The 14,286-nt window shown below is 41.4% G+C and overlaps 1 protein-coding gene across 1 annotated transcript in view; it reads right to left on the bottom strand.

Moving 5' to 3' along the window:
* The window catches only part of LOC124555529 (serine/threonine-protein kinase PLK1-like), a 256,330-nt gene that overhangs the window by 52,103 nt on the left and 189,941 nt on the right, over positions 1-14,286 (bottom strand). The window contains exon 2 of the mRNA XM_047129483.1: positions 1,018-1,125. Within this exon, the coding sequence (XP_046985439.1) occupies positions 1,018-1,125 (108 nt within the window). The remainder of the gene's footprint in view (positions 1-1,017; positions 1,126-14,286) is intronic.

The following is a 14,286-nucleotide window of genomic DNA, read 5'->3' as shown; positions in this document are numbered from 1 at the left end:
AATTGCACAGTGAAAATTCATCGAAGATGCGTTGTTCTTGGTGCCATTTTTTTATAATTGAATATCAGTAACCTGTCAGCGATTAAAGCCTTCAGAAGATCTTAACATAAAACGAATGCCTGTATGCTACATATCACAGTGTAGTGTAGTGGATACATGTGTGGAGTTACGAAGTAAAGTGTGGGTGGTTTGCTTCCTTGAGTTTCTTAAAAATGATACTGACGTTTTCTCCTTGATTTAATAGTATTATGGTCTGTATTATTCCATCTAATGTGAATATAAGAGCGTTCTCTCAGGAGTGAGTTTGTTCCAGTTTGAAAACATTCCAAGGAACATGGACTAACGAACTGGAAAACTGTTCTGTTTTGTATGTCACTGCCTCATTCGATCGGAATTTGGTGACTATTTTCTCATCCGAAAAACTTGCTTGTTTGAACTCTTGTACTTCACATGTTATAAAAATTCTGCTGCTCAATAGAAACAGTGTTCTAGCAAGAATGAAGTCTTCGTTTTATTAGAAGGTGAGAATGATGAAATTTTTATTGTATGTGGAAGACTATTGTAACTATGTAACGCACTACTTGTAATGGAGGTTTTAAAAGATGTTTTCACCGCTGAACATAGAACTGCGCCAGACACTTGTTGTCTTATATAGGTGTTGCCTATACCAGTTTCTTTACCGCTTTACAACCGTGTCCCTTGACGCTGAACGTTTTTGGTCCCGGAGATGAATTTATGTTGGCCGCTCAGGTAATTTGGAAACTAGATCCTCAGAAAATGTATCAGCAACCCTGGAATTTTGTTGGCGGCGTTCAGATTCACCCTGTACACATTTATCTTTGTTTTACGCTGTGGATACGTCTTCCGCACTGTCCCACGTTTGTGCAGCGGCTGCGACTTTCCCACGTACCGCACTACTACGGCGCTTAGGCAGCAGCCTATACGCAAGGCGCTCACCACCTAGCGCTTGTGCCGCGCGCAAGACGCGAGAGCAACTGGGGCGTCCCTCTGACTTACCTTGTGGATATGGTGTCGCTTGGTGATCCTGTTCTTCGGGATGATCTTGCCAGCGTACACTGTATCCGTCGTTAGGTCCATCAACTCGTGGACACGTGCGAAGCCACCCTGAAATAAAATTGTACCAATTACTGGACATGTACTCAAGTGTGTGCTCTGCTGCTACGATTTTCGGTACTACATTTTAAAAAAAACTGTGCCTGCTATTTGCTAGGTTGTATTTTATGACATGCTGTGCATTTCTTTCGATCTCAATGAAATTTGAGCCTAATCAGATGATTACCATCAAGTTTACATTTGTACCAACTGGGAGAATACTTCACACAGAAATCTGTAGAGACTTTTAGGTACATTCATAATTATCGTAAACTGCTAGTCTGCGTACTAACGTTTACTGGAATATTTTTCTTCATTACCGTTTGCCTTTACCAGGATCATTTTGCGCTATAAATTCCAACACACCCTGTATAAGCAGTTTCTTGTGAAATAATGCGGTCTGCGCTCTTTTGCAAGATTAGAAATAAGAACGCAATTAGCAAAAAGCCTGCGTCGCTAAAGAAACAGCGACGGCGCGCCAGTTTTGCTGGCACGGAATATCGAAGCTGACTATTCTTATATCTGGAGCATATTTCGCTGCCAAGGGGCCGCATTCGGATTGTTGCCTGATAGAGCGCCATCACTGCATGCGCTCCGACGTTCACGTCTAATTACTTTTGCTAAGCTGGAGCGCTCACACAGAGTTGTTCTGAAACTTAACTTCTGCGAATCAAGCAGCAGTTCCCTTGTTGGTCACGATGATTAAAACCAAGGGAAATACTTTAAAGGTACCTTAAAACATGCACTTGGCTCTGCTCCGAAATGAGATGAGAAACACATCATACGGTGTAGTTTTAACTAGTCAAGACGTCCCAGTTTCGGCACTGCTGATGTTATTAACAGATATCTGAGCGGATGAGAGAAATGTTATCTGCATCCCCTAGTCTTATCTGCATCCAATTCAAGCTCACGTGAAATACTTAAAGCATTAGACCCAGAAATATTCATTAAAATACGTATGAGATGTTATAAGATATGTAGAACTGGTAATATCTAAGACTACCTTAAGGAAAGTATCATTATAATTATACTGAAGAACAACAAAGCAGTTACATGTGAAGATCACAGGACTTTGAGCATCCTAACACTTCGAAAATATTAACAAGAATAATACAGAGACGCACTAAGAAAAAAATATGAAGACAATTTACCTGAAGAGCAATTTTGGTTAACGGTAAACAGAGAACGTTACCTAGCTCTTTAGACCTCAGGAAGCACTCGACACTGTCAAATGGAAGAAACAGAAGTACAAAAAATTATTAAACTAGACTACACAGACAGACGAATAATTGAAAAAGGTCAAACAGCGATAGTGAAGATAAGAAATACACAAAAAGAAGTCAGAATTTTTACGGCGTTAGTCATAGGTACATGCAATACACGAGTCCAAGGAATACTGTACATCGAACGCAATAATGGAGAAAGAACACAAACTTTCAGGTTTGCGTCTGAAAACGCTGTAACAGCTCCCGATGAAAGTAATCTCTGTCTTTGAAGTTATTAGTACAGTACTAAAGAATGTTTACAAAAAGAAAACTAACTCTAAAAAGACATACTTGTGTGCTCGAAGAAATCAAAAGTAATAAATATTACAATTAATGAAAATAAAATAAACAGACAAGATCATTCGAATATTTAGAGCTAAGTTGACGGATGACGGCAAGAACTCATAAAACAAAGAATTAGAGAAAGAAAATTAATTTCATGACTAAAAGAAAGTGCTTTGATCGAGCAATAAAGATACTGAAATGAGGTAAAAAAGGTGGTTAACAGCTTCATTTGGGTCCAGCACTTTGTGGCTTCAATACGAAAAAAATGAAGTTTCTGCAAGCATTTGAGGTATGAGGCTCTAGATACCTGTTTAAGATGAAGTGAACAGATAGAACCACTACCCAGGAAGTCCTGCAAACAGTTTGTGAAGAAAGGCCATTTAGGAGAATAACAGTGAAGAAGACACGAGTGGATTGGTTACATAATACGACACAACCACACTGCAAGGTAAGATAGCCCAAGAAGCCCACGATGGCATTTTTCACCGAGCCATTCTTTGTACAGCTTTATTTGTAATATGAACAAACGCACTGGTTGGCAACATAACGCGAGCTGTACTGCATCAGTGAACCTCAAAATATTTGTGCTATGCATAAATGGCGGAAAACACAGCTGCACATTACAAAGTAAAGGACGCTGCAGCGTTCAAAATGCATTCGATAAAAACGTTATACTGAGCTAGAAATAAATGCATTGCTGCCAATTGAAAACGAATGAAAGTGCTGATAGCGTCGTGGCATAAATAAAACTGTACAGCGATTGGCTTTTGCTATATACCTTCAAGGAACTTTCTTTAACTCTTTCTGTGACCGGATCTCTGACGGTACGCTTGCACGTTCATTGGCTGAAGTCTCTCTCTTAATTTCCATTCCACAGAACGCAGTTGCCGATCATGACATATTAATACAAAATAGGGCTGACATATTGCCAAATGTTAATCCCAGAGTTCCTTTATCAAATGTACTCTAATTCGTCATGATGTTAAAACCTATTTAACGCGCTGTAATTTTCAATGTACTAAGCGTTGCATTGCGTACTTGAAAATACTCTTACATTTAAGAGAAACGTTGGTAGGTTCACTGATGTGCCGAACATTATATCATGGACGATAAACGAAAGTCACACCGCAAATCTAAGATTCCAATTGATGGAATGTTTTAGAACAACCTTCAGGTAGCTTTGTGGCAGCTTATGGTAATTATGTGATCTCTGTTAACAATAATGACTTGGATGTAAGGCGGTTGCTGGTACGGCGGAAGCAGGAAATGGATCTTGGCTTCCCGCACTGCAGCGAACGACCGTCGCAGGTAGCAAGAGGAGAACCGCACCGGAAATGAGCGCGGAGAAGCCCTCGGACATTGGCGAGCCAGGTACATATAGTCTGCGGCCGCGAGCTCGGCTCCAGTTCACCACCGGCACTGAAGGGTGAAGCTTTGACAATGCCAGCCATTCGTGCTGGCGAAACGTCAGTAAAATCATTAGATGACCGAAGAACCCGAGACAGAAGCCAATAGGCAGTTTGTCAACAAGTGGCAACGAAATCCGTAACAATTTTTGAAGCAGGATGTTCATGGTAAAGATAACAAGCGCATTTCGCCGTCTTTAGCCCTTGCAGACGTCAGCTACCCATCTAACGACTGCTGTACTCGACTCATTCGAGCTAAGATGCTGACTCTGTCAGCAATGTGTAATAATAACAATTATTATCCATCGCTTGTAGTGCAAATAGACGGAGGTAATAATATCCGCAATGTTCTTTTACTCTTAACCACGGAGCAATTATTAATGCAGATATCCGCACGGACTTCTAGAAATAGAACAGTACATTCAACATCGGTCTACATCTACAGGACTGTTCTGCAATTCACACGTAGATGTTTGACACAGAGTTCATAGAACCACTTTCAGACTATTTAATGGCCGTCCCATTGTCGAATAGTGAGTGGGAAAAGTGAATACCTAACTCTTACCGTGTGATCTCTCATTGCTCTTATTTTGTTACGATGATTAGTAAACCGTATGTCGGTGGGAATCAGCAATATATTTTCGCAGTCGGAGCAGAAAGCTGGTGACTAAAATTTTGTGGAAAGAGCTTGCTGAAATGAAATATGTCTCCTTTATTTCGCAATAATACAACTTTTTCGGTGTCAACACTGCCTGGTAAGGATCCCATACGACGAAGCAATATTCACGAAGAGGACGGGCAGACCTACTGTAGGCAGTCTCTCTAAGAGATTTGTTTCACCTTCTAGGTGTTCTGCCGATAAAACTGTCTTTGGTTCGCCTTCTCCCCAACATTTTGTATGCGTTGGTTCCAAATTAAGTGGGCATTTATTTTAATCGAAAACCTTTACATTTGTATTTATTGTGTAATCGAAATTTAAAGCAAGTTTTTAGAACTCATGTGGAATACCTAACTTTTTATCGTTAAGGATCATTACATACATCTTTTCGCACAATACAGGTACCATGTGTCAAATATTTTGCATTTCGTTTTGACCTTCTGATGATTTTACCACACGGCAATCGACAGGGATTATGCCAGCGGTAATCTTCACACTACTTTAATAGTCGATACTTTTAACTTTCGATGAAGTCAATTTTTTATTCAGAGGACGCGTTTCAACATTCAAGTTTCATCATACGGCGTCCGTCTCTCAACATCAGATTCGCACTAAGTTTCCGAACCTTGTGGCGAGTCTAGAGAAACGTTTGGAACTGTTTCAATTCCTATGTTTCGCATGCCTTCCACTATCACTGATGCATTTGCTCAACGATCATTGTTCACATCTTCATAAATAGTCTGCAAGCAGCTGCTCAGCACATGGAAAGAAGTAACTTCGTACGAGTGCTAGTCATTGTCTTTCCTCTACCAATCGAAAAAAGAGCGAGGGGAGGGAAAAATGCCTCTGTATGAGCGTAAATATTTTCAACATGGCTATTTATAAAATTTAATAGACTGATTTATGAGAGACGACTACTAGCCAGCAAAATTATTTATTTTTGCAACATGATTCGAGGTATGACATCAAACAAAAATTGCAACACAAAACATTTAACACGAATACCCACAAATCTTAATGCTTTATTTTCCTGTCATGGGATATGTCGTAGTCTGCTTGCGAAGAAAGAAGTATAATCCATTTGTTACACCTAAGTTTAATGCTACCACGCGCGAGGCTGTTAATCACAGTCCAGATTTTTAATCATCAGAGATTAATGTAGAAGCAAGTCGAGAAGTACTTAATCTTAAGCCCCTCTAATTTTGAGAGAACTCGGCCGTAATCGCCTTACACCCTCAAAATTTCGCTAAGTATCGAGCCTAATTAAAGACGAACAGTCTGATGGTAAACACCGCGCAACTCAGCAAGGGAGGGTCCGGTGACAATCTACAGTGACGAATCTTCAAACAGTACTGTCATTAAGCGATTGGCGTGTATAATTTCAAGACATTAACGAGGTGCGACCAGTACAGGAGAGAAACTCTCGAGCGCATAGTCACTGATCACTCCATTGGATGAGAATACTAATATAATTTTAGTAAAATCTTTACCAATTCCATTTTTATATGCTACAGTCAATTTCTTGCTTTAGTGTTCAACAAGAGACCACAGTGATTTCAAATTGTGTGTCACTTGGAGAAGCAAACTTGGCCATGCTTTCTGTAGCATCTGTTTTCGCGAAGAATGAACACCAGTTCATAAAAACCTCGTAAAAAATATTCCTGTTTTAAACCTCTCATCACAGGTTTGTACCGTTGTTGTTGTTTTCCTTTAACAGACACACACTTGGAACTGTTGAGATTAAAGTGATTCCATTACGAATCAAAATCCGACTAATCTGACTGCGCCTTCACTTTAGTAAAACAATGTAACGCTTCTGAATTTTACGAAAACGAATGATGCAAAAGTAAGTATTTTCTTTACCCTTTATCAAAGCTTCTTCCTTGTTTGCAGTTATCTTCGTGTGTTGAATTGCAATTTATTATACTTTCCTTCATATTCTACAACAGGGTTTCTCGGCCAAAAACCTTCGAATTGATAACTACATAACTCGTCTCAAAAAGGTAGTTTATGTATGCTTTCAGAAACACTTTGAATTAATTTGGACGTTACCAATACTCGGGGGCGGGAGGGAAAGAGGGGGCACATGTACTATGTTAGAACACAACGGACGTGCTCATTTCTAGCTTGGGTCTGCATTGTTTGTGTCGGAATTGTGTCCTCAAAAGTACTCATTTGATAAAACGTAGAGGAATAGGAATTACCTTTGTTATGTTTTTGACACAAACTTTAATCGCACTTTTCGAAATATCTAGTTCCTAAACATGTGAAATAAGAGCGGACTGGAGAATGGAGAGAATTAAGTGGAGGAGGAGCGATACGTGCCTTAATGGCAATTGTTTTTACGCACCTTATCGTATTCAACACTCGCAGATCTGAGGTTGACCAAAGGAAGCAGTGACAGTTCGAATCTATCGACTATAGAAGTGTTGCCAAAAAATATGACACCACTCGCTAACAGTTGTCTGTTTTTCACACACACACACACACACACACACACACACACACACACACACACACACACAGACACAGAAGTGGCACACACTTGTCGATAGGTGACGCGCAAGACAACGTACGCGACCTACTGCGGCACGGATTTAATTAGAAACGTTTACTGGCGGACCCAGATTAATTCTCTGCACTTCTAAACATGTTAAATCAGTCTCATTAATGGTTGCCCACTTCGCTTTGACCCTAGACAAAGTGTTAAATTTGCGACTATTAGAACGTCGGCCATTATAACTGTGAACTCCAACCACTTCCTAAGAGATACAGAGATCCGACAACTGACTGGAAAATTTACGCCACTTACAGTTCTTACACCGATTCCAACTGGCGTGTAACCATTTCCGCCGACAATCCCCACATAACGAAACAAGAACACACTTAAAAGTCTGGAAGGGGGGGAAAAGTCACACGAAAACATGACACTGATTTCCCCGGAATGAAATCTACTTCATTGGCTTCAATGAAAACCTCGTGGGGTCTGTCTCGTTTACTAAATACCACTGTCCCGTTAGCTGTTTGGCTTCACAATCGAATTTGAGGTCAGTGCCCAATGAGCGCCTGCACGCTCGCTCGACGGTAACACTCGCCTAAAAACCCAGAATGACTCGACCAGAAATCCACACCCGCGCACGATAACTCAGTTCGGATTCTCCCATTTTTCTGTAGTGCAAGAAATTTCAATTGTGGTGTGCCTTCTGCAATAGTAAGTGGCAATGTCTTTGGGTCAACACGGGAACAGGTTTCCAGAATGAGATATTCCCTCTGCAGCGGAGTGTGCGCTGATATGAAACTGCCTGGCAGAAGTAAAGCTGTGAGGACGGGGCCTGAGTCGTGCTTGGATAGCTCAGATGATAGAGCACTTGCCCGCGAAAGGCATAGTTCCCGAGTTAGAGTCTCGGTGCGGCACACAGTTTTAATCAGCCAGGAAGTTTCATGGGAACAGGTAGTGGCCGTCTGCTGCGAACCTTTAATGTTCAGCAATGTGTGCTGAACGCTGTGCTTCGAAACACTTGTGCCTGCACCAGCATTGTACTTTGTTGTAGGATCTGCCACAGACCGCCACAAAGCCTGACTTTCAGAGAGGGCAAGCTTCCGATCGCCACTTTTAGTGATATGTGAACGTTCAGCACTTTTTCGCCTATTCGTGGCTTCACCGTCCTCCAATCACTTTCCACAGATACTATCACGCCAAGAACTGACCATCTTTGCCGTTTCGAGATGATGTTTCCCAGCCGCCGGGCTATAGCAATCAGCCTTATGCGAGAGGCTTTCTCAATTTGCGGCCACCGTCGTCACTAGAGTTATTCCTGCTCCATTTACATACCTTCCTTGCCGCATCACGTGCCTGCAAAGCCACCACGTGATATTCACTCTCATGGTGGGCAGTGGTCATATTGTTCTGGCCAATCAGAGAGAATGCTCAGTTATTCAGTACCCATCCATTCTGAATACGTGGGCAGAAATCGAAGATACATGTATGCACTGAGAGTAAGTCCGTTTCTACGAGTTTTAAATGAAATTTACCCTTGGATCTTGGACAGATGAAAGTGAGGTGCACAGCAGTTAGTGTGTTGTCGTCCATTATGAGTGGAGACGTCTATTCAGTCAGACTGCGTCCACTTTTTTACTCAAGTATCAAATTATGCAATGTCCAGTACTGTCCTTTTGAGTTACGCATTACTTCTCGTAACTGACAATGAGATATATCTCAGAAAATAAACGGACCGTGTACTGGAGTGCGTATTTCCCCGTCATATACTTACAGATTCGTGCACTTCTAAGTAGTGAGACCCCTCTATTCAGTAACTATGGACAATTACTATCGAATATGGGGGGGGGGGGGGGGGGGGAGTGGGATTTGGCATTTCAAATGTACAGTAATTCTGGAGATATACTGAAAACACAACAGTGCTTTACAAATTTGGATATTTCAAGTTTTAAGTCAAAATTTGTGTGTAGTTGGATACTAATGAAGATTTTAATATGTATTTGAATATTACGAAAAAAATTCGAATAACTGGAAATTAAAAATTGATAACTAAGTTGCAAATTAAGGATTAACAAACACCCGAAAATGTTCGCGAGCTGCCTATGCGGAAGCCCCCGTGTCACAAGTCTTCTGATTCAAACATCTTCATAGGATGGAGTTAACTAAGAAGCCCAGGGATACGACGCCGGAGGTGAGTATAACTAGTAGCTTCAGTGCTGGTAATTAAGGAAATGCTGTGGTTTCATAAGTGATTAAGTGTCCAGTCAATGAAAGTTATTTGCTTCAAAAACTCTTGGAAGGATTGATATCGCCCAGTTTTCCTCAAAAAAGAAGAATGTTTAAAATAGTCAGAACTCTGTTCAGCCAAACAATTACTGGAAGGCAAATTTCATCTTCACTGAAATTTTCTAGTGATATCCTGATAAATATAATGAACTTGCGTTAACTTGTATTACTTGCGATTAACATGGCACAATAAATAAATGCGTTTCTCTCGGTAAAAATTTTTTTTATCTAAGTATCCCTCTGTATATACATCGACACACTGCGCAACACAGTTCAGTGCATGGCAGAGGGTACTTCCAATATAGGTCTACCAGTTATTAGGGCATCTTCCCGTTCCAGTAACATAATGCGTGCGGGAAGAATAACTGCTTAAAACGCTTGTGTATTTGCTGTAATTAATCTTGTCACATGGAAGCGACACGTAAGAGGTTATTTATTTCTGAAAATATCATTTAAAGTTGATTCTTGACACTTTGTAAGAAAGCTCTCGCGGGATAGTTTGCGTTTATCTTAAAACATCTGGAAAGGCAAATAGAAGCTGAAAAAAAAACTGAATTGACAACGAGTTAAGCCTGTGACATGGGTGTTGCTTTCTCTGTATACGTTCAATATCCCTTGCTAGTCTCATTTGTTGTTCGTTACACACACTTTAACAGCAGTCGAGGATAGGTCACAAGAGTGTTTCGTACAGACGCCTTCGTAGGTTACTGCATTTTCCTAGTACTCTACAACTGTTACCTCCTTTACTTACGACTGAGCCAATTTCATATCCCTACAATTGTTACATCCGGCATTTGACTTGACCGATTCCAGTTACGACTCACTATTTTAGTCATGGGATACTATGTTTTTTTCGCTTTGGGAAGTGCATAATTTTACATTTCTCAAGCTTTAGAGAAATTTGTCAATTTCTGCATTGCACTGAAATCTTTTCGAGATCTGCCAATATTTGTGCAGCTTTTTTCGGACAGTACTCCATTACGGATAACCACATCATCTGCGGAAAGTCTGGAGGATTATATTAATACTGCCTGCGAAGTCACATCAACAAGGGTCAACATATTTCCCTGGGTTTACACCTGAAGTAACTAGTAAATCTGTAGATGACGTCGCCGGCCGGAGTGGCCGTGCGGCTCTAGGCGCTGCAGTCTGGAACCGAGCGACCGCTACGGTCGCAGGTTCGAATCCTGCCTCGGGCATGGATGTGTGTGATGACCTTAGGTTTAATTAGTTCTAAGTTCTAGGCGACTGCTGACCTCAGAAGTTAAGTCGCATAATGGTTGGTTGGTTGTTTGGGGAAGGAGACCAGACAGCGTGGTCATCCGTTTCATTGGATTAGGGAAGGATGGGGAAGGACGTCGGCCGTGCCCTTTCAGAGGAACCATCCCGGCATTTGCCTGGAGTGATTTAGGGAAATCACGGAAAGCCCAAATCAGGATGGCCGGACGCGGGATTGAACCGTCGTCCTCCCGAATGCGAGTCCAGTGTCTAACCACTGCGCCACCTCGCTCGGTAAGTCGCATAATGCTCAGAGCCATTTGAACCATTTTTTTGTAGATGACGTCAATCCAAAATAAAACGCTGCGTTCTCCCTATCAAGAAATTTTCAATCCAGTCACGATTTTCGCCTGATACGCAATACGGTCGTATTCTCGATATTAAGTATGTATGGTACTGTAGTGTTGGCAGAAGAGCCAACACTGTTTTTCTAGAGGAGGCCGAAATGCACGCGTTTAATTACACGCTGACTGGCGTGAGGTCTGGAACTGGACAATATCTTGAGAATTGCAAATAAAGTACGTAGATGATGTAATACTTAACTTTAATCCACAATTGTAGAACATCTCTCGTTACGGTACATGCTTCATAATATTAATTATCAACTGCTATGGCGCCTTGCTAGGTCGTAGCAAATGACGTAGCTGAAGGCTATGCTAACTATCGTCTCGGCAAATTAGAGCGTATCGGTCAGTGTAGCTTCGCTAGCAAAGTCGGCAGTACAACTGGGGCGAGTGGTATTAGACCTGCCGTATGGTGGCGCTCGGTCTGCTATCACTGACAGTGGCGACACGCGGGTCCAGCGTATACTAATGGACCGCGGCCGATTTAAAGGCTACCACCTAGCAAGTGTGGTGTCTGGCGGTGACACCACAGGTACCATGTCAAATGCTTTAAGTCAAAAAATACTGCGCCTATTGGACTGGGTGATGGCTTTCAGAAATTCATAAACTATGTTCTTGGAATCCATACTGCTTGGCATGGAGGAGGTCATTCCTTTCGAGATACGAACAATATTCTTTGCAATAGCTTAACGACCACTTGTTGTCCTAGCTGTGGGCCATTAGCGAACTCTGACGTCTTGTCTCTCGCTGTCAAGCGTCGGTGCGTTTATTCTATTAGCGCCCTGAATTACTTTTAAGGAAGCGGTCAGCAACTGGACGCTGCTGACAACATCGGGCGACCTCTGTTCGCAGCTGTGGCTGCGACTGGTGATGTCACGCACGGGTCAAGAGTTTGTCGCTGCGGATAACCCGACAACCCGGACGGTTCTCCAACTTTTACACTCACTCCGGCGCCCGTGTAAAGACTTCCTAGTTGCCACCTCCCTCTGCAAGCGTTTAGTAAATGAACTTTACGCTACCACCGAGTTTGATGTCTCGTGTCAAAACACGTAGCAGCCTTATCTTGATTGTGCCGTCCCGTCATACATTTCAGTGAAGGATTAGGTATACGTGTGGGAGCTTACAAGGAGACATCTACAACCCTACAAAATAGTGGAGACAACAATAAATCTATACGGATTTATGTACTGACAGTATGTAATGACTTAAGTTTCGGGCAAAATTCCTCATTTAGAAAATATGCATTTTACTACTACGCAACTTTGACAGTGGGATACTTCCTCCCCTCTTCCATCCCCCTCTTTCCCTCTCCCTCTAACTGAGGTCAAAAATACTTGCACTAGGCGATCGAACCAACTCAGATGGGAACGCCCGGCCTGATGCCATACGATCATAAAATTTCTCATAGGGAAAGGGGGGGGGGCTGGGGAGAGACAAAGAAGGAGGGAGATAAACAGGGAAACAGTATAACTTCAGCTGAGATAAAAGCACACGATAGGAAAACAAACATTAAAAACACGAAGTTTAATGGTTTAACTTGTGCTATTCATTCAAACAACATGTACCCTGTTTTGTGCCTCTCTCTGTAAGTAAGATTAACATGCATATGAGGACACTGAGAACGAGACAAACTATAAGCAATCACTAAATACTGTCGCGGAATATTAAGGTTAAAGAAAAACTCAGCTTGTTAACTCACCAACCACTTTCACAAAAATTGTGGCAAGTGACAAACTATTTGACCACTGAATGAAGATGCTACAAAGCCCCACTCGCGTGAGACTACGATAGAAATTACAATAAAAGAAAAATATTTTCAGGCGTGATTTTTTCCGTAAAGAAATATATTTTTAGGTTTCAATAAAACTTGAGCCACTAACTCAATAAGTTTGAGCAATAACATTCTTTTGTTTGATTAATTGCGCGGAATCCTATTTTTCAAAATTATTCTGCAAACACGGCTGCTATTACATTGTTAAAAAGCGAAGGATTCTGTTTCTGTGGTTTACATTTCCGCTGTAGGTTCTTTGGTCCTAAACGCTACTGCAATTTTGTTCTTGTTTTTAGGTCTGCCTGTACGACTAAATAAAAAGCTTTAAATAATAGACATACGTAAAAAGGAAGAGTAATGTTTAGAGTCCCATGGAGGACTAAGTTTTTAAAGACTGGGCACAACCTCGGACTAGGGAAGGAAATCGTCTGTGTCCCTCTTCAGAGAAACCATGCCTGTTTTCCTTAGCAGTTTAAGGAAACATGTAAGAACCTAAATCTGGATGCTTTGTCAACGATTTAAAACGCTGCAGAATGTGAACAATCCAGTTTCTTACCGCTGAGCCATCTCTCTTTGTTGCACTTATTTTCTTCGTTTTACAAGACACGATCGAAGGGAACTGATGCACTAGAACATACGTTGATACTATGAAATGGTGCATTGATAATAACTAGGCACTAGCCGAAATCTTGATTTGCCGAATAAAACCTGCAAGAGAAGGGCGAGAGAAATATGCTCGTAAGTGCATCAAAACGAGGCTACAAGATCCTACTAATAAACTGGACATATATCCGACACAGAACAGATGAGATCGACAGCCGCAGCAAATCGTTATTAAAATTTTAAAACCGCCTGCACCCAAAGCAGTATATGGTCTGTATACCGTGGTTACCGTCAAAATCATGAAGACTAAAAGAATACATATTTTCACGTATCTAGTACACAGGGTGCGTCATAATCTGGGAAGATATCTCCAGGGCCGCCTGTTGCTATGGACATATCAATTACAGTTTGTTTTTACTCCTTGATTTGTTCACTAAATAAAGAAAAGAAAAAATTAATGATGTGACAAAACACTGAAGAACCTAAATATCCTGGATATGTTTTTCTCCCACTTATGTACAGTATAACACACTGAAGTCTTTATTTGTATCAGGCATCCCTGGGAAATTACGCGGAAAAATAAAAATAAAAAAAAAACATCGTACCGTGGCGCTACGCGCAATCTTATAAGAACTTGAGAACTAAATGTTGTCAGCGGTGACAAAGTGTAAAATCTTGCGGTACATGCTTGAGCTCTAAACGAGAAATATAGCCCCCGTCTTCATGGAGATTGTTGTTTACTACGTCTGCAAGTTTTGCAGTTTTGTCACTCTTTCCTCC

This window comes from Schistocerca americana, chromosome X (genome assembly GCF_021461395.2).
Source record: "Schistocerca americana isolate TAMUIC-IGC-003095 chromosome X, iqSchAmer2.1, whole genome shotgun sequence".
Lineage (NCBI taxonomy): Eukaryota > Metazoa > Arthropoda > Insecta > Orthoptera > Acrididae > Schistocerca > Schistocerca americana.
Note: the sequence above shows the minus strand (reverse complement) of the source record. Positions and strands in the feature narration are given on the sequence as shown.